At 49.2% G+C, this 26,461-nt stretch overlaps 13 protein-coding genes across 13 annotated transcripts; 8 read left to right on the forward strand and 5 right to left on the reverse strand.

Moving 5' to 3' along the window:
• Positions 1 to 284: 284 nt before the first annotated feature.
• N7484_011979 (glycosyl hydrolase family protein) lies at positions 285 to 2,703 on the forward strand (the record flags this gene model as incomplete). Its single annotated transcript, XM_057122366.1, has 3 exons — positions 285 to 631; positions 690 to 1,539; positions 1,600 to 2,703. 3 exons carry the CDS (start codon positions 285 to 287, stop codon positions 2,701 to 2,703), a joined length of 2,301 nt encoding a protein of 766 aa, XP_056968120.1.
• Positions 2,704 to 3,354: 651 nt separating this feature from the next.
• Positions 3,355 to 5,221, forward strand: N7484_011980 (uncharacterized protein; the record flags this gene model as incomplete). Its single annotated transcript, XM_057122367.1, has 5 exons — positions 3,355 to 3,565; positions 3,622 to 3,944; positions 3,997 to 4,624; positions 4,687 to 4,977; positions 5,037 to 5,221. The coding sequence occupies 5 exons, from the start codon at positions 3,355 to 3,357 to the stop codon at positions 5,219 to 5,221; spliced, it is 1,638 nt and encodes a 545-aa protein (XP_056968121.1).
• Positions 5,222 to 5,833: 612 nt separating this feature from the next.
• On the reverse strand, positions 5,834 to 6,280 carry N7484_011981 (anaphase promoting complex subunit 11; the record flags this gene model as incomplete). Its single annotated transcript, XM_057122368.1, has 4 exons — positions 5,834 to 5,889; positions 5,944 to 6,007; positions 6,059 to 6,090; positions 6,139 to 6,280. The coding sequence occupies 4 exons, from the start codon at positions 6,278 to 6,280 to the stop codon at positions 5,834 to 5,836; spliced, it is 294 nt and encodes a 97-aa protein (XP_056968122.1).
• Positions 6,281 to 6,453: 173 nt separating this feature from the next.
• N7484_011982 (sulfurtransferase) lies at positions 6,454 to 7,516 on the forward strand (the record flags this gene model as incomplete). The annotated part of the gene is made up of 2 exons (XM_057122369.1): positions 6,454 to 7,403; positions 7,459 to 7,516. The coding sequence occupies 2 exons, from the start codon at positions 6,454 to 6,456 to the stop codon at positions 7,514 to 7,516; spliced, it is 1,008 nt and encodes a 335-aa protein (XP_056968123.1).
• Positions 7,517 to 8,074: 558 nt separating this feature from the next.
• N7484_011983 (uncharacterized protein) lies at positions 8,075 to 9,447 on the forward strand (the record flags this gene model as incomplete). Its single annotated transcript, XM_057122370.1, has 2 exons — positions 8,075 to 8,195; positions 8,273 to 9,447. The coding sequence occupies 2 exons, from the start codon at positions 8,075 to 8,077 to the stop codon at positions 9,445 to 9,447; spliced, it is 1,296 nt and encodes a 431-aa protein (XP_056968124.1).
• Positions 9,448 to 10,150: 703 nt separating this feature from the next.
• N7484_011984 (RPEL repeat-containing protein) lies at positions 10,151 to 10,736 on the forward strand (the record flags this gene model as incomplete). The annotated part of the gene is made up of 3 exons (XM_057122371.1): positions 10,151 to 10,284; positions 10,341 to 10,441; positions 10,564 to 10,736. The coding sequence occupies 3 exons, from the start codon at positions 10,151 to 10,153 to the stop codon at positions 10,734 to 10,736; spliced, it is 408 nt and encodes a 135-aa protein (XP_056968125.1).
• Positions 10,737 to 11,852: 1,116 nt separating this feature from the next.
• N7484_011985 (uncharacterized protein) lies at positions 11,853 to 12,143 on the reverse strand (the record flags this gene model as incomplete). The annotated part of the gene is made up of 2 exons (XM_057122372.1): positions 11,853 to 12,035; positions 12,090 to 12,143. The coding sequence occupies 2 exons, from the start codon at positions 12,141 to 12,143 to the stop codon at positions 11,853 to 11,855; spliced, it is 237 nt and encodes a 78-aa protein (XP_056968126.1).
• Positions 12,144 to 12,686: 543 nt separating this feature from the next.
• N7484_011986 (translin family protein) lies at positions 12,687 to 13,576 on the reverse strand (the record flags this gene model as incomplete). The annotated part of the gene is made up of 2 exons (XM_057122373.1): positions 12,687 to 13,341; positions 13,389 to 13,576. The coding sequence occupies 2 exons, from the start codon at positions 13,574 to 13,576 to the stop codon at positions 12,687 to 12,689; spliced, it is 843 nt and encodes a 280-aa protein (XP_056968127.1).
• A 667-nt stretch (positions 13,577 to 14,243) lies between these two features.
• On the reverse strand, positions 14,244 to 15,406 carry N7484_011987 (zinc-dependent alcohol dehydrogenase; the record flags this gene model as incomplete). The annotated part of the gene is made up of 3 exons (XM_057122374.1): positions 14,244 to 14,431; positions 14,491 to 15,218; positions 15,264 to 15,406. The coding sequence occupies 3 exons, from the start codon at positions 15,404 to 15,406 to the stop codon at positions 14,244 to 14,246; spliced, it is 1,059 nt and encodes a 352-aa protein (XP_056968128.1).
• A 1,757-nt stretch (positions 15,407 to 17,163) lies between these two features.
• Positions 17,164 to 19,068, forward strand: N7484_011988 (sugar porter family MFS transporter; the record flags this gene model as incomplete). Its single annotated transcript, XM_057122375.1, has 8 exons — positions 17,164 to 17,206; positions 17,260 to 17,382; positions 17,433 to 17,657; positions 17,725 to 18,171; positions 18,222 to 18,531; positions 18,601 to 18,683; positions 18,733 to 18,818; positions 18,868 to 19,068. The coding sequence occupies 8 exons, from the start codon at positions 17,164 to 17,166 to the stop codon at positions 19,066 to 19,068; spliced, it is 1,518 nt and encodes a 505-aa protein (XP_056968129.1).
• Positions 19,069 to 19,311: 243 nt separating this feature from the next.
• Positions 19,312 to 20,475, reverse strand: N7484_011989 (Homoserine dehydrogenase; the record flags this gene model as incomplete). Its single annotated transcript, XM_057122376.1, has 2 exons — positions 19,312 to 20,387; positions 20,448 to 20,475. The coding sequence occupies 2 exons, from the start codon at positions 20,473 to 20,475 to the stop codon at positions 19,312 to 19,314; spliced, it is 1,104 nt and encodes a 367-aa protein (XP_056968130.1).
• A 1,847-nt stretch (positions 20,476 to 22,322) lies between these two features.
• Positions 22,323 to 23,549, forward strand: N7484_011990 (uncharacterized protein; the record flags this gene model as incomplete). The annotated part of the gene is made up of 3 exons (XM_057122377.1): positions 22,323 to 22,876; positions 22,934 to 23,009; positions 23,061 to 23,549. 3 exons carry the CDS (start codon positions 22,323 to 22,325, stop codon positions 23,547 to 23,549), a joined length of 1,119 nt encoding a protein of 372 aa, XP_056968131.1.
• Positions 23,550 to 24,231: 682 nt separating this feature from the next.
• Positions 24,232 to 26,405, forward strand: N7484_011991 (alpha/beta hydrolase; the record flags this gene model as incomplete). The annotated part of the gene is made up of 5 exons (XM_057122378.1): positions 24,232 to 24,432; positions 24,480 to 25,851; positions 25,911 to 25,986; positions 26,038 to 26,098; positions 26,175 to 26,405. 5 exons carry the CDS (start codon positions 24,232 to 24,234, stop codon positions 26,403 to 26,405), a joined length of 1,941 nt encoding a protein of 646 aa, XP_056968132.1.
• Between the last annotated feature and the right edge of the window lie 56 nt (positions 26,406 to 26,461).

Genomic DNA, 26,461 nt, shown 5'->3' on the forward strand with positions numbered 1-26,461 from the left:
ACCATTATAGGGATCAGTTGCCTTTCCTTACACTAGAGGAAAAGGTATCACTTCTTTCTGGCGTGACCTTCACCAACACAGCGGGTGTGCCTCGCTTAGGAATTCCTTCATTGAAGGTAACTTCCTTCGAACGAATTCGAATTGTCTTAGCTTTGATGTTTAACTGCTAGCAGGTCAGCGATTCGATTAGTGGGGTTCGTGGGTCTCTATCTCATTTAGAGGATACAGGGACAGCTTGCTTCCCAAGCTCAACATGTCTTGCCTCAACCTGGAATACGGATTTGATGCGAGAGTTTGGTGAGGAGGTGGCTCTGCAAGCGAAATCCAAGTCCGTACAGGTTGTATTGGGCCCCAACATCAACCTTCACAGAGATCCGAGAGCTGGTCGCAATTTCGAGTCTTTCAGTGAAGACCCTCTGGTCACTGCCCGAATGGCCGCTGCTATTGTAAACGGGATCCAATCTCAAGGTGTGGGTGCTTGCGTGAAGCACTTCATCGCAAATGAGAGCGAAACTGTTCGCAGACGCTACAACGTCGACGAGTCAGGCGATAGCAGAACAATGCGCGAGATCTATCTACGCACATTTCAGTACTTGTTGCAGCAATCGAATCCTGTTTCAATCATGACAGCGTAAGTGCATATCATCTCTCGTTCATAGCTAGGGCTGAAATTGATAATCTTCCCACAGATACAATGCCCTAGATGGAAATTTTTGCAGTCAGACTCCACTTATCAGGTCTTTACTGCGCGAGACATGGGGTTATGATGGCTGTATGATGTCGGACTGGTACGGAACAAAGACAACAATCGCAGCTTTGGAGGCAGGACTTGATCTGGAAATGCCAGGTACATCTGTATTTCGTGGTACAAAGTTGGTCGAGGCAATCAATTGCAAAGAGGTACCAGTGCAAGCACTGGACCTCGCTGTGAGCAATGTTTTGGGGATGATTGATAAGACATCGGTCAGTCATAGTGACAAGGAAGAGGGCTCTCGAGTCTGCGAGAAAACTAGTGCCATAGCGCTAAGAACGGCTGCGGAGGGCATCGTCTTGCTGAAAAACCGGGACAACTGCCTTCCACTCAACATGGCAGATCACCCTCAAGTGGCGCTGATAGGAGCCGCAGCTGCCATTCCATCTATGACAGGGGGAGGCAGTGCTTGTGCTAAGCCTCAGTATACCCATACTCCTCTTCAATGCTTTCAAAACGCGTGCAAGGATCCTAAGCAGGTTTCATTTGCTCATGGCGTCAACCCTAACTATGCAGTGCCTCTGATGTCCCCCAACATTACCCAAGCCCGCGAAGGCCTTCCTGGAGTTGATGTAGACTACTTCATGGATGGATGCGAAACACCGGTATATTCCGAGTATATTGCACAACCCGTCGTGGTCATGCTTGGAAGACTAAAGCCTGGTCTAACAAAGCAAACAGGGTTTCACTACATTATGGAGACCACCGTGACCGCGAATAAGAGCGGGAGCCACACACTAGCAGTCCAAGCTACTGGGGAATTTACGTTATTTGTTGATGGTAAAGAGGTACATTTTACGTTTGCTTTCAAAAATATTGACATAGATCACTAATTGATTTAATGACAGGTACTATCAAAACCTGCCCCAGAAATGTCGGTTGAGGACTTCTTATTTCAACCCAAGAAACTGGAAAGCATTATTCAGATTCAAATGAATGCCCATCAACCCTACAAAATTACTCTCAGGACCCATTCCAGAGACATTTCTTCGGGAGAAGGAGAAGTCTCTCCTCATTCAGCCAAATTATGTTTTGAAGAAGCATATGATGACCGCGCTGCGATTGCTGAGGCAGTCAGCATCGCCGCCCAGTCCGACGTCAGCATCATTATGGGCGGCCGAACCCGTGAGCATGAGTCAGAAGGGTTTGATCTTACGACCCTGAAACTACCTGATAGTCAGGTTCGCATGATCAAAGCGGTGGCTAGCGTATCAAAGAAGACAATCCTTGTACTGCACGGCGGCAACCCCATCGATGTCTCGGACTTTGTTGAAGACATCGACGTGGTGATAGCTGCGCATTTTCCAGGACAGGAGGGTGCTCAAGCTATTGTTGATATCATTACTGGAAAGACAAATCCAAGTGGAAAACTTGCAACCACCTGGCCAATGTCCCTGAGTGAAAGCTCAGTCCCATCCTTTGCGCACTTCCCGGCAAAGGACGTCGGCAATGGGCCTGTCATCCGATACAGCGAGGGATTGCAGATGGGCTATCGCAATTCTCTCACTGCGTCTTCAGCTCGATGGCTCTTTGGCCATGGTCTGTCCTATTCCTCTTTCGAGTATGACAATCTGAAAGTTATCCGCCAGGATAGAGTCGATGGGGAGAGCTCTGGTGAATGTCGAATCAAGATGATCACCATATCCGTTGATGTCCAAAACACAAGCCAAAGAGCAGGCTATGAAGTAATTCAAGTGTACAGTGAGCCTCCAGTTGATCGTGTTATTTGGAAACCACGCTCTGAACTCATTGGCTTCGCCAAACAATGGTTTGAGCCGGGGGAAACTAAGCAAGTCAAACTTGCAATTCCCCAACGAGACGTCAGTGGCTACTGGGATCGTGCTGCTAAGGTCTGGCGGTCTCTCATTGGGATGTATAAGGTCACTACAGGTGCAGGTGCAGGTGTGGCTTATCTACAAATAGAGGACACAGCGATCTGGAATGAGCTTTGATCTTATCAGTGTTTTTTGTATCAGTGTTTTGCGTTAGTATTAAGACAAACTTTCATTTCAATTATTAACTATACACCTACTTGATGTGTGTAATTTGCACCAACTGCTTGAAAGACATTTTCAACGCACAATACCAGACAACTCGAAGCAATCCAATGGCTTCGTTCTGGAGAACTCCAGCTGGCGACTCGTAGAGATCCACCAAGGCCGAGAATGTATAGCATGTAGACAAGTTTAACCTAGAGAAGTGTTCCTGCTCGGCTTGGTATAAGAGGATAAAATAAGCTACGAATGGACCTATGAACTGCCTGTATTTTGACTGTTGCGAATGGACACGCGTTCGCCGCTCAAAGCAGTCATTCTGAATTGAATACTCCACTTCTCTCCACTCCACTCCACCGTCCACCGTCCACCGTCCGCAAATTTTGCTCCTGTGGAGACCCCGTGCTCCCGACCTCCAGGTTTCCCAGGTTCTCCACACATTTCCCCGGCATTCAAGATGGAGCTGCTCTAATTCAAATATGTGGGCCTCCCTCAACTTTGTGGTCGCTCGCCCATCACTATCTGAATTTAGTCCGGATTTGCAGAGCGACCTGCCTGCACTTTTTACGCTTAGTAGGGGAACTGAAAAAGCCATTTTCAGTTTTGACAATGGCTTCTTCTCCTCGCAACTCATCGATGGACTTGGGTCCAAAGGAAGAGAAGAAGGATGCTGATTTGGAGATGATTGAGAATGTCTCTCAAGCCCAGGGAAATGATAGGCCTGAAGAAGGTGCTTGGGCCTCTGCAAAGAACAATCCCATAGTGATTCTGTATAGCATTGGTGCTTGCGCGAGCTCAATGCTTTGGGGGTTTGATATTGGTATGGCTCATACGCTTTTCAAGTCCTGGTCAGTTTTCTAACAATGTGGTATTCAGGAGTCAACTCTATCTCTGTCGCACTGCCTGGGTTTAAAATGGTCTTTGGGTATGAATATCAAGGTGAACTCCTGATATCAGCAACTTGGAATGCTCTCTGGACGGCTATGACCTCGCTTGGAATGTTGGTTGGTGGGTATACTCTAACTTTGCCTTCAATTGAATCCATGCTTATTAGCCCCGCAGGAAGTATACTCTGTGGTTATCTCTCAGACCGTGGCGGTCGAAGACTTGGGTTTGCGGTAGGATCTGCCACTTCTTTGTTAGGGGTTGGCCTTGAATACGGTGCAAGTGGTCCTGGTATGCTTCTGGCTGGAAAAATTGTAAGGTTTGTCTCCGCCTTCGTTCACGCAGGAACTAAGAGTCAACCTTTAGGTCAACGGTCTCTCTTTAGGATTCTTCCTCACTCTCAGCTCCGTCTATGCGTCTGAAATTGCCCCAACCCCCTTGCGCCCATCCTTAACTGCTGCGGTCAATTTGTTCATCAACGCCGGTCAGCTGACTGCCATCGGGATTGGAAATACCCGTTATGGTATATTGAGCCCGTCATCGTACAAGGTTTTGTTCGCGGCACAGTGGGCGTTCCCATGCTTTATTGGATTGGTCACATTTGTCATGCCCGAGAGCCCCTGGTATCTTTGCAGAAAGGGTCAGATTGAAGCGGCAAAGAAGAGCCTTGAAAGACTGCATTTGAAGTCAACTGATACATCCTTGATTTTAGAAGACATCCAAGCTTCTATCGCCGATGAAAGAGCAGTCGCCGAAAGTCAAAAGGATGCTTCCTATAAGGATTGCTTCCGGGCCAGCAATTGGCGCAGAACACGCATCTCCTGTGGGATGTTTGCCGTGCAGCAATTCACTGGAATTGCGTTCTACTCCCAAGCTTTATATTTCCTGGGTATTTCTGGACTTCCCGTCAGCTTTACTTTCCAGTTAGCACTGGGAGGGTTTGGAGTAGCCATGTTCGGAAACATCGTCTCGTGGTTTATAATGAATTATATTGGTTAGTCCTCATGGCCTCCTCTTTGCTGAGCTCGGTGACTTACCCGGTCATTCATTCTGTAGGTCGCCGGCCACTTTTGTTGACAGGAATCATTCTCAATGCGCTTTTACTGCTGTCTGTCGGTGTGGCCGGATGCTTCTCTAGCATGGCCGCCCTATACTACGTTGGCTACGTTATGAACTTTGCCCAGTTGTTCTACGCCCCCACCGTCGGTGCGGTCAGTTGGACAATCAGCGCCGAGGCCAGCTCCATCAAACTTCGAGCCCAAACGCAAAGCTTGGCTATTGTGACGAATGCACTGGTCAGCTGGGTCATGAACTTTGTTGCTCCTTACCTGATCAACACCGACAACGGTACGTCCTATATCAAATGGAGTAACACAATTACCATGCTGATGTTATACCCTTTTTAGCTGACTTGGGTGGCAAATCTGCATTTGTATGGATGGCTCTTTCCTTCCTGAGTCTGATCTGGGCTTGGTTTGAGGTCCCAGAGTTCAAGGACCGCACTTTCAGCGAACTTGACGGGATGTTCGCTCAGAATATTCCAACTCGGCAGTTTACCAGGCAGGCAGCGGAGATGAATCGGAGTCTTTGAGATGCTGGAAGGCGTGCGTAACAAGCGAGTCCATCGTTCTGTCGCAAGAAGTAGTAGATTATTTAAGTCTTGGAAGATATTGAAACATGATTTGAGTCTTCCTAAGGTTGCATGTTGGGGTATACTTTAGTAAATGGTAGTATAATCATATAATACAATTAATAATTGCGCAGCACCGTTCTTCCCAACTGGAAATGCCCTATTTGAATATATGCATGTGCTACTGCTAATGGGTTTCAAGTATTCAAATATGACTGGCCTTGGTCACGGACCCTCTAGGTCGCTTAGCACCGCCTGACGTGATTGGGGATGGAAATGGCTTGATCGCGGAATGACCTACTACGATTGGCAAACGTTCAGAAACCACCGCTTCAAACCCCACTAATTTCCGCCACGTAGCGATGACACCGAAGTTTTAGGAATCGATATGGCATAAGATTGTCAGATGCGTATTGTTGGAGTTTGTATACAAGTGTAATACCCCACCTGTAGCATCGAGGGTGACTTCCCAGTTTCACGAAACACCGTATCATGCAAGAATAAACAATAGAACGCAACCAGGGTATCTTTTAATTTGCCCGTTCAACGCCATGGAGAACAATGAAAAGCACATCATTGCTCAAATCCCTCGGTTTCCTCCGTTTCGTCGGTCTGCTTCCACTCAAATTCTGGAGATAATTAGCATATCGTAAATCATATGTCCGGGAGGCGAAGGCACATACTTTGGCGACACATGGGACACAGTCCCTTGGAGGTTTCTTGCTGAATCCAGGTCAAAAGGCAGTGCTGTGGACTCGGTCAGTCGCGCATCGTACTCCAAATCTCTCTATTCCATACCATATGAAACGAATGCCCACATTTGCCGAGCACTGAAAGTAATTAGTCAGGAACTCTCCAACGGATGGATTGCGACTTACGGAGTGAACAGTCGTCACCGGGGAATTTGCAGGTCGGACAGGTTCCGTCGAACTGGACACGACAGATACCACACACTTCATCCTCGGGCATATCCCAATGCCAGGTGGCAATGGCATTCCATTCCTTCAGCTTGACTTTCATGGTCGGATTGATGTGGGATCAAGTGGCAGAGAGTTGTGGGAAACGAGTTGCTGATAAGCGCGGCATTGTTTATCGGGTTTATCACATGAGTTTCTCCGCACCAAGTCAACAACTCCACATCTCTCTCACTTCAAATGTAAAGAAAGGGCACTTTCCCTAATCCCCCCAAAATAATGGCGTTCGCCGCCATCCGTTCATCACGTTTGTTTCGTCCCGCCATGTCGTCTCGTCTCCCGGGTTCTCGCCAAATCTCCTTCTCCTCATACCTGGTCACCCCCAAGGAGCTCAGTGAGGCTCTGAAAAAGAACCCGCCTACTAAAATATCCACTTCGCCACGAGTTATTCCATTGTGCGCAGCATGGTTTATGCCAAATGACGCTGAGGGACGCACGGGCATTGACTCCTTCCGCAAGTCGCGCATTCCACAGGCACGGTTCTTCGATCTTGATGGTATCAAAGACCAGGACTCGCCTTATCCTCACATGCTGCCAACATGTGAGACGTTCGCAGATGCAATGAGTGACCTGGGAATTCGTCGTGATGACGAAATTGTGGTTTACGATACCGCCGAGTTGGGCATCTTCAGTGCCCCGCGTGTAGGCTGGACCCTACGCGTCTTTGGTCACCCCAATGTTCATATTCTCAATAATTACCGCTTGTGGATTCGGGAGGGACTTCCGACTGAAAGTGGTGAGCCTGCAGCTGTGGAGAAGAGCAAGTACCCCGTGCCGACCTACGACTCGAAGATGGTGATCTCTTTCCGCGAGATGAAGGAGTTAGCATTGGACTACGGCAAGGAGGGTGCAGAGGAGGTGGAGATTCTTGATGCTCGTTCTTACGGTCGCTGGGCTGGAACTGACCCTGAACCACGTCCAGGCCTTTCATCGGGCCATGTGGCTGGATCCAAGAGCTTGGCTTTCCAGGATTTGTTACACCCGGAGACCAAGACCTACCTGTCTCCCGAGGAACTGCGCAAAGTCTTTGAGGAGCGAAAGGTAGATCCTTCTCGCTCAATCATCAGCTCCTGTGGAACTGGTGTTACAGCGACAATTATCGAAACTGCTCTGGGTCAGGCCGAATACGGCGATGCCAATCTGCGCCGAGTCTACGATGGTAGCTGGACGTAAGATCTCCCTCCATCCTATCACTTTAACATCGCATGCTAATGTACACAACAGCGAATGGGCTCAACGAGTGAAGGAGTCAGATAATCTTATTAAGAAGGTGAAGCAGTAGGCGCAAGGCATACTTTAAAGGCAGTGATTCATACATAGGCTGGAGGAATGATTCTTTTCGTTCTCATTTGATTATTTTTCAATACTCCTGGACGATATTCCCCGTGCACATCGCATTTAGAAATCTCTACATGACTTCCATCGTGACTTTCTCTTTCTTCCTTTGATCACCTTATACTCTCATTCAGGCTTAGTTTTAGGTAAGTTACACTGGAACCTTGGTACGGCGCTTAGTCAGCGCTTCAAGTCAGCCTGAAAGCCGATTCGATTCTCCATTTACAACTTGCAAATCCCACTTCTCAGCTTTATTCTGGGTTGCACCGTCTTCAAAGATGCTGCAGAAGATCCATTGTGTTTTACATAGTGCGTTGCTTTTACATCCCGACGTCCCGCTGCCCCCACATTCCCAGACCACCCCAAATCCGCAAACCTCCTTCGTGGGACTCTGCTGACCCAATCTTTCCCCTCCTCCAGTTGCGGCTGTCTTCATTTCCAGTTCCCCTGTATAGGGTCGGACTGTTCCCCGACCTACCTCCGACTGACACTTGACCTCTCCGCCATGTCGACCGGACGCAAGGTCTTTCACTGCGCCGTGGATGAGACGGCTCTGACTACCAATATCAGCGAGATCAAGAAATGGACCACCAACGGGTCCATCGATCTTATTGTCCCTCTTTACAGTAAGTTCTTTTCAAACGCAAAACGAGAGTAAGCTAGCCTCTCCGAGACCATTGCTGATAGCACGGTTCACCATCAGCCCTTGAACGGCTCCACGCCTTGAAACGGGCGGGATCGCAAACCGCTATCAATGCCCGCGAGGCCGTTCGCTTTCTCGACCGAGTCACCTCCGGCAAAGACACCATCGCTTCCGACCGAGTCGAACTTCAAGGTCCCAATCAACTTTTCGAGCACTGGGAGGATGCGGAGAAATTCTTCTTGCCAGAATTTGAGGAGGAACCGGAGGCCCTGACGGACGAAGCCAATGCGGTTGCCGATATGCCTCCATCGCCGACCAAGCGGCAGGAGAACCCTCGCGCACCAGCTCCGGATGATTTGTCGCAGATGCTGCTCAGCAGATTGAATTTCAAGAAAGACCCCGAGGTGACCTCCAACACCTCCGCGGGCTCCCCGAGCGGGCCAGCCTCGCGCACTTCGTCCCGCAGCTCGCGTACCAGCCCCGAATGCGCTCAGCATGAAAATGGAAACTCGAAAAAACCGGAGAAAGGCAAGGCTGGCCACCAGCGCACCGTTTCGGGGTCTACGATTCCCGTGGCCCCGGCTGAACTCCGCCCGTTGCTGAATGCTCTCTTATGGCGTTTGCACAGTGGTCCGGACGGCGAGAACTCTGCTAAAGGCTGCATCCTTGTATCCAATGATCGTGCCACCCAGATCTGGGCCCAGAAGTTCGGCATTGCTGTGAAGAATATCGTTCAGTTGCGCACTGCGATTCAATATGAGGAGCGCGAATACAAGAACCGCTGCAAATACGTTGAGAAGACCCAGACTCAGACTCATGCTTCCGAACCCAAGACTCTTTTGTCCTACGAGGACGAAAGCGACGAGGACGAGTTGGTTTTTGTTCCTCGTGGTCGCGGCAATGGCAAGGGCCCCTCTCGGGGTCCGCGCGGCGGGGCATCTCGCAAGGCTGCTGCAAAGGTCAGCCCCCCAACCGTTACTGAGCCCCCAACAACGGCGATAGAAGTGCCCACTCAACCCATCGATCCGAACTCGTTCAGCCGATCCATCGGGGCCGCCAAGGCCCCGCCCGCTGTCGATTTGAGCCCCCAACAGACCGGTGGTCGCGGCAACGCATCTCCCCGTCGCGGTTCCAACGGACGCCGCGGTGGAGCCAGTCGTGGATCCAGCCGTGGTGCTCCTCGCGGTGCAGCACGAGGTAACGGACGAGGTCGAGGTAAACTTTGGGTTCCTTGATGGCATGAGCGGGTCTGCTGAGGCCGACTTTGTTGGATCTCAGCCGACCAAGTGAACATGTTGAAATGAATGCATCCAGACACCGGACAGGTTTGTCTTCTTTCCCTTACAGGACAGGCATCTCGCACGAGGCGAAAGCGATTCGTTACTGTGCTTATCTGCAGGACGCGTATCTTTCTCTCTCTGCTTCCCCTTCTCCTTCATTCCCACCCCGGCATGACTCCCAGGATCACACAACACGGTCGGAAAGCCGGACATGATACCATGGGAGGATTCGATTCGATTCGATTTCGATTCGCGGAGGGACTGCTCTTTGGGTTCTTTCCTCGAGGAGCCCTCTGTACCTTTTTGTCACCTTGGAAATTCCTATGGGAGAAGATATGGTTTGCCGTGTTTCCCCACGAGAAGTTGCTTTCTATCTTCTTTTCTTTCGTGACGTTTGAAGGCCACATGAATTTGCATTTACCTGAGATCTACATGGGATTTTCGTTCATTTTCTGTCCCTGCATCGTTACGTGTAAATGTGAATTTTCCTTACAAAACTGTAAATCGTAAGATAAAGTTGACTTCCCCGCGTGACCCAAAACCTAGCATCACTTGACTTGGACTCTCCACTTGACTTCTCTCCTCCTCGACGTTCCCTTTATTTCCTACATCCATTCCGGTCCACATTCCTTCACAATCAAAATATTGATATTCCATCATGTCGATTGACGAAACTCCTCTGGGCACTGCTCCCTATGAACGCCGCAACTCGCTGGAGAAACACCTCCAAACCCGACCGGACCCGCAGGACCTCAAGGACCGTCACATTCTTCTGAGCACCAATGTAGCCCCGTACTGGTCCCGCCTCGTTTAACTATTTTTGAGCTGGCGTGGCTGACGGACAACAGATCTCTTCAAGCCGCTCATCAGGAACTCGCCCGCCAGCGCGCTTCCGACGAACTGAAAAAGAACCTGGGGAAGAGGCCTGGACGGGAAGAGCTCGTGGAGCGTATATCTCCCTCTCTTTTTAGTTTTTCAACCACCCGAATCTCTTTTGTTGAATATCTTCCTGTTAACCCTAGTTCCATTCTGGCACACAAAGCTATTGCGACAACGTACTGACTACAAAAGGCAATATCCTCCCTTCCACGAACGCAGCCCCGGCTCTGCAAGCCCAGGCTCGCGAACTCGAGCGTCACATGCTCGCCGATAATCTGGAGCACAAAATTCAGAATCGCCCGGACCCAGAGGAGCTGATTTCTCAAGGAATCCTCGAGGAAGACGAGAACCCGCGCTCTACTTAGTTCCGCTCGCGTTTCTGCGTGGTCGATACAAACCTGAATTCTATAATTCTACGATGATAAGCCCGGGATTCGGAGCAGGCCTGCTGAGGGCCATGGCGTCTTTTCCTTCTCCATATCTTTCAATTTGCTTTTTCTGTTCCTTTGCGGGGTTTCCGTGACGGGGCTTGTCGCCCGTTGTGCGGGTGGTGATGTCACTGTGACGATTGTCGATATCCCACATAACTTAGTTATTGTTCCCCGCAAAGTCTATTTCTATTATCGAGCAAGGTGTGAATTTTTGCACTTGTGTATGTTCTGTAGATTTGACAGGTGAATCTGATGTTGAGTATACAGAATGGAGTGGAGTGGTCCCACAGCGGGTCAACGATCAGAGATCGTTATCAGTAGATCTCCTTGGTGATACTGCCAAGGCGCTATTTCACATATACTCACTCTCGTTGTAATCATCAAGCATCCATTGCTCTCCTGCTCTTCATCCGAGTCTGCAGCTTTCAATGCCCCCCTTATTGCAATTTCGCACGCTATTTCACTTCTTTGAGGGTTTCCGACGGGACCCAACCATCCGAGCACCCAAGATTCTTAATAAAGTACCTGGTCATCAGAAACCCTTCACCAGCTTACATTTTCAGCATCAAGCTCAACTTTTTTGACATATTCTTCCTCCCTGTACAAGATCGGACAGAGGGTCTGCAGATACCCTGATAAGAATTTTGCAGCAACAAACGCATGCCTATTCTAGCAAAGTCGAATCAGATCCGTTCTCAACGAGCACTCGCCCCCCTTCCCAGGGTTCACTTGCAAAACCGTATAGTCGGCATCGAAGTGAAGTCCATGTGAATGAAGTGGTGAATCCTCGTCTGTAGACTTCAGATTCCGATTTGTGGCGTTTGAAAAAAATGGTCGCTCTACTGCATGTTGCCAGCCTATGATGCTGGTGATTTTTAAATCGGTAGAAACAAAAATTTGGTTTGACGTTAGATCCGGATGGCGGTGTACTGGGCTTCATAAGTGGGGGGTTCTGAGGTAATAGAGCGGTGCGATTTTAACACAGTCTATTCGAGAGGCAATGTGGTCGAGGTAGGTCTGTGTTTCATTGCAGTTGATATCACGCCGGTTTCACTGGGATGGATGGAGTGGACAGTCGTAATTCTCCATATATGGTGCCACATCGCGGACATGGCAGATACTCCCCGATGTGGGAAAATCAGTTTCAGGAATCTTCACTTCCAGCTTCAATTGCTTGATACCAAAGTCCATTCTTTGCTCGTCAGAAATATCACTCTTGAACCTAATCTCGGGCTAGAGCAACTTACATTAGCATGTAGGGAGTCCCTGGGTCGAGTATTCATGCACCTCAGGGGTTGGTAGCCCATTCAGTGCGCCTACTTGGGACTGCAGCTGTGTCATTGAGTAGGAGACGCGAGCTATGAGTTGGAAGCCGTTCGATTATTGATCAGAAGAATGCGGTTGAAGCACCCCTTCTACGGATGCCTTGACCTCACTCATTTCGTCTTCTTTTGCATTGAGTGAATTTGCGATTATATGGTGGAGAACAGCGATGTTGAGATTAAGTCAATGCTCTGATAGTCGTAGCGATTCGTCATAGCTGCACTTTGTTAGATTTGAGATCCATGTGCGACCAAGGGTGGCACCTTCTTCCTTAACAGTGCATGGTGGGTAGAAAGCCCTTTCAGGGTCTGAGATTTAGAGGAACAAAAGTTCGTCTCATTGCTTGGTTGACGTTTGGGAGAATCGGAGTTGCAAGGGCCATGGACGCTTGGGCCAGGCGTTTAACCTGCAGGGTTACGTATATAGTGCACATGAAGCCCAGATTGTAAGTGAATACCATGCTGATAATTTGGCTCACAGAGCTCTGAGATTCAATATGGCTAATCGTATAACTTTTGGATGGATCAAGTTCGCTCCCATAGGATTCTGCAGTCACTCAGATCAATGGATCTCCATCTCAACTGGCGCAGATAAATCTGGCGTCCATCCACTCGGTCGCTCGCTCCCACGCACCAAAATCCCATATGCCGCCCGCTCCACTTTCTCCACACTGCTCTGCATCACCTCCACCTTCTTGAACAGATCACGCATCATATTAGACCGCTTCGGAACACTTAGTGCCTCGAACTCTGCGCGCATAGCTCGTACATCAACAACCAGGCCGGCCTGTGTAGCAGAAAGATGGGGAAGCTTTCGTGTCGCGTCTGTAGACTCAGTCTCGGCCTCGTCCGGCTTTGACGCATTCCCAGAGCTCAAGGCCGTGACGGCAAATCGCATCATCTCCCCCGTCAAATCAAAAAGGCCCATCACGTAGTCGTCTTCCGTGACAAGGATCTCGGCGGGCAGTTGGGCTTGCACCGCGGCGTGGCTGATCAACGTTTGTGTACGCAGGTAGTGGTCGAATGAGATTGCTTCGATGAACTCTTGAATACCGCCGCCAATCTGGCGCTGGTATCGCCATGCATTGATTCCGGTGACATCTGGGATGATGGAAGTAAAGAGAGCTTTGATCTGATCAAGGCGGACTTGGTTTTCTTGTGCGATTTTCGGAGGTAGGGGTTGGTTAATGGCGCGGACACGTTGAAGAGCGAATATCCTGATTTTGTGTTAGACTGAAAGCTAGGGCAATATCGCTAGACTTACATCTTCTTGCTTAGCGCGGTGATGTCTCGGCTGGCCTTGATAATCCGCTCGCGTCGGTCGTGATGTTGGTCGAGCTCATTGCGAAAACCCTCGAACACGGAGATTATCGGGCTGGTGGTCTCAGAAGTCATAGTGGCATCAGTGTCTTGCGCGACAGGCTGGCCTTGCCAGGATCGTTTGGTGCCCATTGTATTGACGGTGTGAAGGTGGGAGGTGGAGAAAGTGAGGTTTGCGCGATAAGAGGTTTGTCCTTATCGGCTTATCAGCCTCACGTCGAGATACGTAGAAGCAGAACCGAGGAAAGTTGGAAATGCAGTCAAGTCAACATTGTACCTGCACATCACTGCTTGTCGCGTCCGCTCTACTCTCTTTTTCGCACATAGATTTTATTGTATCGAAGCTCTTGGGAAAGGCTGGTGAGGAAAAGCGGTTACTCAATGGCAAGCCACAATTTTCAATTTCGATAGATGTAGAAGCTACTTGAGTGCTCACTCCTCTTGCTTGGCTTTTGCGACGTCCCGCTCCTTCTGCTTGCGCGCAGTCAAGGGTGTAAGCATCATGCAAAGTGTAACGTGTTGATTCCCAAGGCCTGTCGTGGCAGTAGGGCTTACCCGATCTCGCATTACAACTTGATTCGAGAAATCCTCTCCTGTGCAATGCGTTCCTGTCTTTTTCGGCTGCCCGTGTAAAAAGTCGTTCGGAAGGAATCTACAGATCGGTGATTGAGGCGATGGCTTGAAAATGTACCTTGCACGACTGCTGTATTTAAACCACTAGTTCTGAAATCGAAGTTGAAATGCAATTCAGGTGCTGAATCCTTCCTGTGTACCTTTGTAGATGATATCGACTAGCTGTCTATTCTATTGGAATCTTCACCACCGCCCGACCCTTGATCTCATCCCTGGTAAGTTGCCGAATCAGTCTCGGAGTCTCAGCAAACTCGAATACCTCAATGGCGGGAGTAATCACGCCTTCCAAAGCAAGGTTGAGTAGCTCCGACAATTGACTCTCAGTACCCACGGATGAACCCTTGATTGTGAGCCCTGTGGGAATTAGCACCACTGAATTCGGGACTGGTCACAAAGGGGCTTTTATCTCTCACCTCGAGCCGCACAGATGGTCGCAGAAATCGGAATATCCATCTGATTGGGTGGCAAGCCCACGTTTACAATAGTTGCCAAATTCCGTACCAATGACGGTGCCATCTGGAAGGCTTCCTTGGTCCCCGGCACAACAATTGTGGCATGGGCGCCCTCCCCAGTCATCTCCAAAACTCGCGCCGCAACATCTTCCGTCTTGAAATCCACAAAGACTTCCGCTCCAGAGTCCAGACTAAGCTTCCGCTTGGCGTCTCCACTGTCTATCGCAATCACGCGGAGCTTCTTGACCCGTGCCGCAATTTGCACTCCAATATGCCCGAGTCCGCCGCCCGACCCGGAAATCACAATCCAGTCACCGGGTCGTAGCTCCTGGTCGAGATGCGCCAAGGCTCCTGACATGGTGAGACCAGCACAGAGGATTGGGGCCGCAATCTCATCGGCGAGTCCCTCGGGAATCATTGTGATGAAGCGTGCGTCCGCCACGACGTATTGCTGTAGTGTACCAGGGACATGACGGCTGGTGTTAAGCTGGTTGGCACAATTATGAGCGAACCCACGCTGACAGACAGAGCACTTTGTGCAGGCATTGTAAAGCCATTTGACGCCCACGCGTTGACCCATTAACGATGGGGAAACGTTCGCGCCGGCTTTGACGACTCTCCCCACACCTTCATGTCCGATAATTGATTTGTACGCGCCCCATGCCAACACGGCTCGCACTTCGGAGTGGCTACTTGTGTCAGATTTGGATTACAAAGAGGAGACACGATCTTACCAAAGTCCTGTGCATGTTAACTTGACGAGGATCTCTTCAGGTCCTGGTTCTCCGACGTGGATATCATTGCGGAGCACGATCTTGAAGTTGTCGCCGGGATCTTCCACGACAGCTGCTTGTTGGTGACTTGGAATGGATGCCATCGTGCCGAAATAAGAATACAAAAATAGTTTGAAGTATGGAGTCTCGAACTGACTTGGAGGGGTCCGATGACTAAACTGTGGAAATACCGATAAGCTTTGCCGCATCGCGGTTATGGCTGATCTATAGCCGAATCCCGCCCAGCATCTTAAGCTCGAGACCTTTACTACAATTTCAAAGATTATGGTCTTCGTGACAAGAATGCCAATTAATTGTTTTCACGACTTAAGCCCCAATTAGACTAGCCGATGCTCATGACTCGCTCAGTATAGCAATAGCATATGCAGGAATGCTGATACTGCTGCCGTTGTCTTGTTCAGTGCACAGCAGTCCATCGCCAGTGTTTACATCAACAATCAAATTGCTCCTCTGGAAGCCCCGTACGTCAGCCTCCATGTTCTGATCAAGGTTTTTCAAATAAAAAGATCTTCTCTCCCGGGCCACTTATCTCGAAAGCCGGTGCATGCATCTGAATCTCCATAGACACTAGCATGAATCGACTGAACGGCCTGCAGGCATGCAGTAGGAAGGCTAGTGCGATAGACGACCATCGATTCGGATGGACATTGACCAGGGTATTCAATTAACTGGCTTCTCCCGACCGCATCGATGCCGAGGAGAGAAAGCTTGGAGAAGATGTAGGCGTAGATACCACCACTTCACACCTAGTATTCATCCGGAAATTTGTAGTCCGGTCATTTTACAGTTGAACCGAGGGGATCCAAGGTGTCCAGTTCGTTGAGTGGCGGTGGTGTATTGGGTGCATGGTTGGCTGGGTCCAGGAAGTTCTGAACACGAGCGACATTGCGGGTGGACATGGCAAGACCGATTAATGAGTCTTGAGTGTGACTTGACGAAACACTATGGTAACCATATCATCGATCTGGTTTCATACCTTGACATCAATATTGTGCTCGACCCCGGACTCTTTGAGATCCGAGGATTATTACGCGTGTGCTACCAGCTGCCACAATTGGGGGATTTGCGACCGATTGTAGAGTAGCTGTCGTCTTGGACTTGATCAACACATCACTCCAATTGATTTGACGGCTAAAGGGGCCAATGCATTGTGGTGGATGAGCGCCACAGAATAGACTGCGAATGCAACTCTGCTGAGGAGTTTGGGGAACATACCAGAAATGGTAAGTTTTGGTCTCAATGACACGTCATCGAGAGTCTATCATCATGGTGTGCATCGCCAGGTCTTATATGCGATCGGAGGTCTGGGGAGCAACCACGCCTCCGGAAGCGTTGAGCCCGGGTAGCAAGAGAAATTTAAGACATTGTGTTCCCTACAGCTCAAGTATGCATCTCAGACAAAATGCAGCGCGCAATGCTCATGTATCTCACGATCTCAGTATAATGATTTGGTTGCGACTCGAGTCACAGTGTACGCGGTCGGAGTGTTCCGACCTCGAGCCGAAGAATGAGAGTTTCAGTGGCGTCGCTCGGTGAAGAAATCAAGCCAAATCAAGCCACTCAAGCCTCTGCCGAAGCTTTATTACCTTGTTTTCCCATTGAAACCGTCAACGTGCGGGGTGTCTCCACAACAACTCCACACATCCCCGGATTTTGCCCTTCAGCGAGCCAATACCAATGCAACACCGGGTTCATTTAGACCGAGATGACTGGCTCGGGGCAACAACACCGCGAGACGGGTTGGTCATTGTCAATCAAATAGCGGAGGAACATCGCCTGGGTCCACCTCGTCCGAAGTATTTTGAGTTGAAACCAACCTGGGAAATCATCAAGGAACAAGATGTTTGAACTGCGTGGGAAATATTTGCATTGGGCCGTGACAGGTATGAGGACTAAGGCTTCACTTCAAACGTCGAGCAATACTGATATGATATAGCGGCGAGCTGCCAGGCCTTCCTCCTGCTTGGTTATGACCAGGGCGTCATGAGTGGACTGATTGGGGCCAACAATCAGTTTGGACAACAATTTGGCCACCCCGACGCTAATATGCAGGGAATATGTATGAGCCGAATCTCTTTGTTGGCTGAAATACAGCTAACGAATGTGCAGTGACCTCGATCTATGATATTGGTTGTGCCGTCGGATGTCTCCTGAGTTTTGTCGTTGGTCATAAGCTCGGTCGGAAAAAGATGATTCTGGCGGGAGGCACCATCATGGTCATTGGTACCATCATTCTCGGGTCTTCCTACACTCGAGCACAGTTTTTGGTTGGCCGAGTCGTCACAGGCTTTGGCAATGGCATCAACAGCAGTACGGTTCCGACATACCAGAGTGGTAAGTGGAAAACATCAACGTTGCCCAACGAGAATGATCAAAAACTAATGCAAACCTGGGATCTCAGAGATGGCCCGACCTGAGCGCCGTGGTAGACTTCTATCAGCTCAGGGAACCGTTACAATCATGGGATTGTGTATCGCATACTGGCTCGACTACGGCCTCAGCTTCGTCGACTCCCCCGTTCAATGGCGTTTCCCAATCAGCTTCCAAGCATTCTTCGCCATCTGTCTAGTCCTACAAATGATCATGCTTCCTGATACACCTCGCTGGCTCTGCGAACAAGATCGCAGCGACGAAGCCGGTCGCATTATCGCTCATCTGCAGCTTGAGCAACCTGCCGACGAATCGACTCCTGAGGTGATCCAGCTTCGTCGGCAGATTGAGTCGGCTATAGAGATTGAGTCCGCGGGTGGTCCTTTCCAATACAAGGAACTTCTGGCTGGTGGAAAGGTTCAGAATCTGCGTCGCATGATCCTGGCTGGTCTGGTCAATGTCCAGCAACAATTCACAGGTAATATTTACTGTTACGCCCTTGTAGAAAATATCGCTTATTTCATCCAGGTTCAAACATGATCAATTACTATGCGCCCACGGTCTTTGAGAATGCAATGGGTCTCTCTCGAAATTTGGCATTGATTCTTGGTGGCTGCACTTCGCTTGCATATTTGGTCGGTTCGATCATTCCTCTATGGAGTATGGATGTACTCGGTCGACGCTCGTCCCTTATGATCTCCGCCGCTGGTCTTTGTGTCTGTTTTGTGTTGGTCGCTGGTCTTCTCTCCGTCGGTAGCACCGATTGTGCTTATGCTGCAACTGTCTTCGTTTTCATCTTCCAAATCTTCTTGGGCATTGGATATCTGCCTGTGCCATGGTATGCTGCCTTCCTCTCCTTGACCTAAAAAGCGTTTTATTTGGTACAAAAGTGTTAACCACAATACAGGTTCTATCCTAGCGAGATTACCACCACGCGCATCCGTGCTCGAGGCCAGGCATTTGCAGGTTTCGTAAACTGGATCTGTGTTTGTAAGTGCCTCATCTTTTCTTGCCTTTTTTACATTGCTGACCTTGCTAGTCATCGTTGTCCAAGTCACACCGACCGCTATTGACAATATTTCATGGAGAACATTCATCATCTTCGCCTGCTTCTGCTTCGCATGGGTAAGCTTCTCCCGAATTAACCATTGAACCGTAAAGCTTACTTTTATAGATCCCTATGGTTTACTTCTTCTTCCCTGAAACCAAGGGACTCGAGCTCGAAGATGTAGACCATCTGTTTGAAAAGGGTGGTCTTACAGGAGGCGTTTTCGAGTCTCGTGGTCGGCCCATTGAGCCTGGATACCACCGCACCATTAATACGGAGAGGATTGAAAAGCCCATTGATGAGAGACATGAGCACGTTGGCGTGTAGATATTATATGCAAAAGTGGACAAGGGATTGCTTACTTGCATTTGGCTGGATTCAAATGCCATCTGTCAGAATGGATGGTTTGGACATAGATTTTGGAACTCAATTTCACGGTTATCATTATATTAGACGTATAGAAGTTAGACTATTGCTTGTGACTAGAGGATAACAGAAAGCAATCATGTCTGTTCACTTGAACGATTTGAATCAATCTACATCAGTGTCCTTTAGATTCTGTGAAAGTTGCTAATTCAACCTTTCAATCACCTTGAGCAGATCGGCCATCACACACATCGCGGTGATTTCACCCCCGCCACCTCCCCCCTTCAAGACCAGGGGATTGGCTCCATACCGCTTGGTATAGATACTGACGATTTGACTTCCCTTGAGATTTGCGATCGGGTTATCTCTTTCAAGGTGTTGTAGGCCAACCATAATTTGCTGACTGGATACATCGATACTGCCAATATACCGCAGTACTTTTCCTGCTCTTGCAGCTTCTTTTTTGGCCGCTGCCATGGGCTCATCGAACTGTGGTAACTTATTCATGAACTGAGAGATCCCCTCCGCCGATGACGGGAGTGATTCCAACTCAGCAGGAATTAGCGACTCAACCGGGAAGGAATTCGGTCCAGCCACTTCAAGACCCGCGACCCGAGCGAGGATGGTGAGCTTTCGAGCAAAATCCATTCCATTCAAGTCGTCTCGTGGATCGGGTTCCATAAATCCTAATTCCAGGGCATGTGTGACGAGTGAGCTCCAGGTGGTATTTGCTGTTCCGATAGCTGGCATATAGGTGTCAAAGAGAAGTGACAGCGTTCCAGAAAGGACGCCTTCGATTTTCACGACTTCATCGCCCGTAGCGATCAGATCGCGAAGCGTTGATAGAACTGGTAAACTCCCTCCAACCGTTGCTTGATGGTATACCAAAGCATTTCCCTGTGAGGCAGAAGCAAAAATATCATTCCATAGTGAAATGTCTCCTGAGAATCCCTTTTTGTTGGGAGTTACGATGGATATGCCTTGTTTCAGGAATACGGGATATGCCCGTGCCAAGACCAGGTTGGAGGTATTATCAATCAGAATAGCACGGCCCGGGACTGAAGAAAGATAGCTCGCTATCTCTTCTGGTTGTAACGCATCGACTGTTTCAATCGAGGGCGTCGCGGCAGCAGTTTCCCAATCCACAAATGGGATTCGTGGCGAGTATGATGGAGTTGGCGCTAGCAGGGTCTTGAACGAGCGGGAAAGTAGGACGAGCTGAGGTGCATTGGGAAGTCTTGCAAGTTGCTCCAGCAATGCTGCACCAACTCCACCAACACCTGTGTTGTTTCAGTTAAAAATTCTCCTCGTATTCGGCGCTGATCCAGACAGGGTCGTACCGACAATGCCCAGATAGATGCCAGTCATGTTATCCAGTTTCGATACGGTCACCAGTTGATGGGCCAAATATCGATCAGGTCTGGAATTTAATGGAAGAAGTTGACGTGGTAAGATCAGTCGCTGGCGGTGTAAGATATGAACCCCGATTACCCTTCGGTCGCGCTAAACTGAAGTCGGATTCCCCGTTGTTTTTTGTGTGATTCTATCCTGGAATCAAAGCTACCGTACAGGGTTGTACGTCCGTGGCCAGAAGTCGAAAGCAGAATAACCAGAGACTCATTCTGGACTCTCCGTAGCTGAACCCACACTTATCCTGATGTCATTACTTTTACCCTTATCCGAATGTTCTAGAGTGAGAAAGCGGAGGGGGCAATCTTGAACTTGTTATCGCCAAACTGTTACCTAATTTGAATAGTTCTCCATGCATTCTGGAATTGACTGAAAAGGATAGACTTGTCTCCGCCGGCTCCCATGGCATCTATCTTTTTGTTTCAGGGACCCGATCCGATCGCAGATCTGCAGACCCATCGTCGTTCTCATGTAAGGCGTTGGCAGCACGATCGAGGAGTGGAGTGCAGGACAAAGGCTTGTGCTCCCATTCGCTCGTTGGTTGAACTACGATCGTTCCAGGATAAGTAGACGTGAAAGCCCTGATTGGATACCACCAAGCATATCCACAGCATGAGTCGCAGCGGAGCTTGATATTCTCCTAAGCAACGCTGGTATCGAACCTCCATTTATCATTGTCGCTCACTCGTGGGAGACTATACCTCTGACAATCCTCCTGGATCTCAAGCTCAACTATCATGTCACGCCGGATCTGTCTAAAGCTGTGATGATACTTTTGAGAAGCGTATTCTCACATACAGCAATCCGCCGCCATGAAATAATACCAGAGCTGGGGCAACGTCTATTTCCGTTTGCGGGCAATCGGAATTTCATGGGATTTTCCCAAGAGGTGGGGCCTTGGCCCATCCTATTGCCCTTGGTCCTGTCATTTGGCCTAATAGATGCCATCTTGGGATTGATAACGAGCCCAGGAAAAGGACATGATGCGCAGATGAGGCCCCCGCATTTGCGGCACTGCTGGGAGTGAATGGTCCACGGCGATCGCCCAATGAGATATCCGATTTGGCATGAGGCACGATAGCCTCGCTTGGATCTCAAGCAATCATAATTTCAGGATAATCGACCCTGCCGCCAAAGGCGAATGAATTTATATCAAAGCGAGCACATTACGACATGAGCTATCATGAAAACTGCAAGGGAGTACCCCTGGTTGGCCAGCTCATCCATCGGCTCTTCGGAATTCGAAAAAAAAAAAAAGCGATGCGCCCACAGCCAGGCGCCTATTCTACAAGGCAGCCATATACAGCAGGACAAACCTCCATTTCATGCAAGCGTGATTCGCTCTGCAGTACCGTGCCCGTGCGGGCACCCACATAGCCTGGGCCACGTTGCCAAGAATCCCTGTATGCATGAGACAACTCACCACTTCTTTCCAAAAGTTTCTGAGGTCAATTTATTGTCGCGCCTCTAGTCCAGAAGAGCCTCTAACTTCCTGGGCCATATTTGCTGTGTGGACTTGGAACATACCCTGGTCGTTCGGCCAGCTCATATGCTGATGACTCGATATTGTCGAGGACAAGAACCCGAAAGAATAGGATATGGGTAGGGGTCACAGGGCTATAAATGGGAGCATTTCCAGTAGGAAAGTTGGTTGATCACCGATCGGAAATACTTGCATCGACAGCAACTTGGCCAATCTAATTATCATGTCAGTTGCAGTGAAGCATGCTCCTCCACAACCGACAATACAGGATGCCAATTCATCTTTGGCTAGGAGAGACTCTCTTACAAGTGCTCTGAGGCAAATGAAAGCATTTGTTTCCGGCGATCCGCTCCAAAATGCTGCGGACATCATCCATCAACTTGATCAACAGCAAGAGCAGATAAAGGAACTTAGGGAACAGGAGAAAAATCATACTATTGCTATGCAGGTGATGGCTTCGAAAATCGATAAGGACAAGAAGAGGCAAAGCGATGCAGAAGCCATGTTTGCGTCGCTACACAAAACTATTGCGGACAAGGAGAAATCACTCTCGGAGTCCTCGAAGAAGCTTGATGTGGCTGTCAACGACTGCAAGAAGTTAAAGACAGAAAAGTCCCAAGAAGCGATCAAGGCTATGGACTTGTCTGCACGTATCACATCATTACAGAAGGTCCTGAAAGATAGGGATGCCTCGATAAATGAAATGGCCGCTTGTGAATCAAACTTTAATGATCGCTTGGCTTCCGAGCAACAAAGGACCGCAGAACTGAAACAAGAATGTGAATCTCTGAAAGCTGCCATGGAAGAATCTCAAAACAGGCTAGAAAGGTTGGAGAGCTTCAGAGGCTCCTATCAAGAAATCAACGAGAAAGCCATGTAAGATGTGACTATCTTGGATGCCTCATAATTCCACGTCCTGACTGACTTTTTCAGGATCGAACAGTTTGTCAAACTTTGGGCTTTCGCCACAGAGGAGATTTTCAAGCTCTTGAAACAAGGGACACTGAGTGTTTGTGCCCCCGTTATACATTGCATGAATATTTGAATGACTAGTTTACAGGATAGAAGCTCAAGGGAAGCGTTTCGAAAGGGAAGCGCCCTAATGATGCCGCATGCTGTGCCTTTGCCCTCGTCCGATAGCAAGGCTGCCCAGGGAATGCAGCTTGTCGTCATCCTAGCGATCTTGTCCCGGGAAATTGACAAACATGTATTCCAACCAAATTATCTCGATTCGGATGACAATCAATTGCGAAGCATACTCAGTCAGCTTGCCAAGACAGACGGCGAGAAAGAAGCCTTTTGTCGAGCTATGCTACTTTCAATCGCTGAGACAGCCCAACAGAAATCCGTCAAATCGAGGGCTTCACGTATTTCTCGTGATATTACACATTGTCTGTTTGGATCACTCTCCGATGAACAACAGACTGAGGTTCGACAAACCATATTTATGATTGTGAACAAAGCAATCGAGGCTTGGATGCCATTTCAACACAGCCATTCGAAATATGAACCAGACTTCGAACCTGAATGCTGGGATGATCCTTGCTAGCAGCCCTTCAGCTTCCCGGGAGACAAGGCAGGAAAGTCGGAGACCGGTTTTGCCACAGACAGCTTCCTCACGATCTTCCCACGCATTTCTTGCGTCGACAAAGATGACCGTGACCCTTTGAATTATGTCATTCAGCTCCGGAGATCGCATCCGCTATGGAGCGAGGCGGAGCAAGAATTGAGTCAAAGTCCAAGTAGCCCTACAATAGGTCGGGTGCCTTTCCCTCGTCAGAGGAGAGCATCTCTCTCCGCGAATAGTCCCAGAGATAAGGGTTCGCCTAATGGCAAGTCTTTTTTAAACAAAAAGACCAACGGTGTCTGTTAGGCCGAGTGATGGATATGCTCAAGTATGCGAGCATTTAAACTGTTGTAATAGTCTGTCTTTACTGCGTTATGCTTTGTGTATTGAAGTTCATAATGTCCAGCCACCAGAATGAGATTTGTTTTGACTTTGACTAGAGCATATCTCCGCCCCCCAATCCACCGATAGTACCTTCCCAGATCGTGTGACTCGTTAACTCCGGCTACAACGCTGCACGTACTAGTGCTTAGTGCAACGTAATCATGGACATTTCTAGGCCTTTTGGATTTTCCACCTCCTTGCTTCCATGTGGATGTAGAACGCGGCAATTTACGTGTCACCTTTCCACAGTGCTTTATCTTCGCGTAACCCCGCATCCAACATGGAGTTCGATCAGAAGGGGGAGCATCAGGGAATCCATCGATCGACGCAAGATAGACCCAGGCGATGGATACATCAAGCCTTGCGACCGGTCGCTGTCATTTTTATCCTCGCAGCTCTATGGAATGTCCAATATTTTCGAAATAATTTCATGGGATTACAAGAAGATAAATCGCCCGATATCGATTTCAAGTGGGAGAGTGTGAGTAAGATCAAGTGTTTAAGACGAGGAACGTTAACACGCAACAGATCACACCCAGCAAGCAACTGATTTATCACTCCTGTGAAGGCGAGTATGAATGCGCTCGCCTTGAGGTCCCAATGGACTGGAATCGGACAGATGGCCTGGGTGCAACGGTCGCTATAGCAATCATCCGACTCCCAGCCAAGGTTCCTGTCACCGATGTCCGATACGGTGGTGCGATCCTTCTGAATCCAGGTGGGCCGGGTGGATCTGGGGTATCCTTGGTCCTGACAGAGGGCAAGGATGTCCAAAAAACCGTAGACTTTCAGAAACCACCCGGGGATCCGGAAGCCCAGTCCACAGCGAAATATTTCGATATCGTCAGTTTTGATCCAAGGGGGGTCAACAATACTACTCCTTCGTTTTCTTGTTTTGCCGATTCAGAGACGCGTCGGGCGTGGACGCTGCAGTCAAACACGGAGGGGAACCTGGACAGCTCAAATGTGTCATTCAATAATCTCTGGGCACGGGCGATTGCCTTTGGCGAGACCTGTTCGACTCATGGTGCTGGCGTTGGTGACTCGGAATGGATAGCTCGGTTCATGAACACGCCCATGGTCGTGGCAGATATGGTTGAAATCGTCGAACGACTTGCCGAGTGGCGCGAGAAAGAAACCGGTCGACTATTGATGAACAGAGCGAAAATACCAGTTCAGCAGCAAAGAGATATCCGGCTGCGGAATCAATGGCGCCGGGGGAAGGAAAAGCTGCTTTATTGGGGGTTCTCGTATGGAAGTGTCCTGGGGGCAACATTTGCTGCGATGCAGCCCGGTCGGATCCATCGCTTGGTAGTGGATGGAGTTTGCGATTCCAGGGACTATTATGCTGGCAACTGGCTCACCAATCTTCAGGATGCAGACTCGACTTTGCAAAAGTTTTTCGAGTATTGCCACGAAGCAGGCCCGGAGTCATGTCCGCTGGCGCAGAACGAGTTACAGGCGACAAGGGAAGTTTACGACAACATTCTTGCCGATATTTCAAATAACCCCGTTGCTGTCCCCGGATCAATGACTCGGGGCCCTGATATCATCACTTACAGCGATGTTCGTGCAATGGCGATGCAGTCCCTCTACAAACCTATGGCCTTGTTTCCAACCATGGCGACACTCCTAGCGGATCTTTCCAAGCGCAACGGATCCTCTTTTGCAGACTTCAAAGCTGAAGATCGAAAATCAATCCGCGAGCCTGGGTATAATCCCGAGGTGCTGCCAGGTATTTTATGTACGGATGGAAGAGATATCCATAGGATGGTGAAGGAGGAGTTCAAGGAGTATTGGCAGATTCTTCAAAATCAAAGCCAGGCCATGGGAAATGAATGGGCCACTATTCGACTCGCGTGCGCTGGCTGGAATGTGAGGCCGCAATGGCCGTTTGGTGGTAGGTTTCGTCTCATATGTGCTTACTTGTTCGCCGAGCTCTAACTGTATTGCTCAAAGGGTCATTCATTCAAAACACGTCGCATCCTCTGCTATTCATCGGCAACTCCTACGATCCAGTGACTCCGGTTCGAAAGTAAGAAGTCGCCATCACAGAGAGCCATCAAGTCATACTTACTTGTTGTAGTGCCGTCGCCATGTCCTCTGGATTCTCTGATTCGGTTGTATTACAGCAGAATTCCCTTGGCGTAAGTTCTTCATTTAACATTGGACATTTCTTGTCAAACTTGTAGTTCCAAACATGAGCGGGGCTAACTTTTACAGCATTGTTCAATTGCAGCTCCATCTGAGTGCACGGCCAATCTCGTCAGACTTTATTTCCAGACAGGGGAGCTCCCGCCCCCAGGGACTACCTGCGAGGTGGACGAGCGACCTTTTGGACTGCCAGGCGTAAAGGGTGTTCAAGCAGGCTGTCAGCGTGACAGGAGCAGTGGTTTTGGCATGATGGGTAATGGCCTTCTCCTGCCGCAGATTTCGCCTTTCACATTTACATAGCTGTATTCCGCAAGGCATTGCCGTTCAAAATGAGAATACATGTGTAGGGAAAGTGA

Source organism: Penicillium longicatenatum (assembly GCF_028827895.1).
Source record: "Penicillium longicatenatum strain IBT 33135 chromosome Unknown contig_7_segment0_segment0, whole genome shotgun sequence".
Taxonomy (NCBI): domain Eukaryota; kingdom Fungi; phylum Ascomycota; class Eurotiomycetes; order Eurotiales; family Aspergillaceae; genus Penicillium; species Penicillium longicatenatum.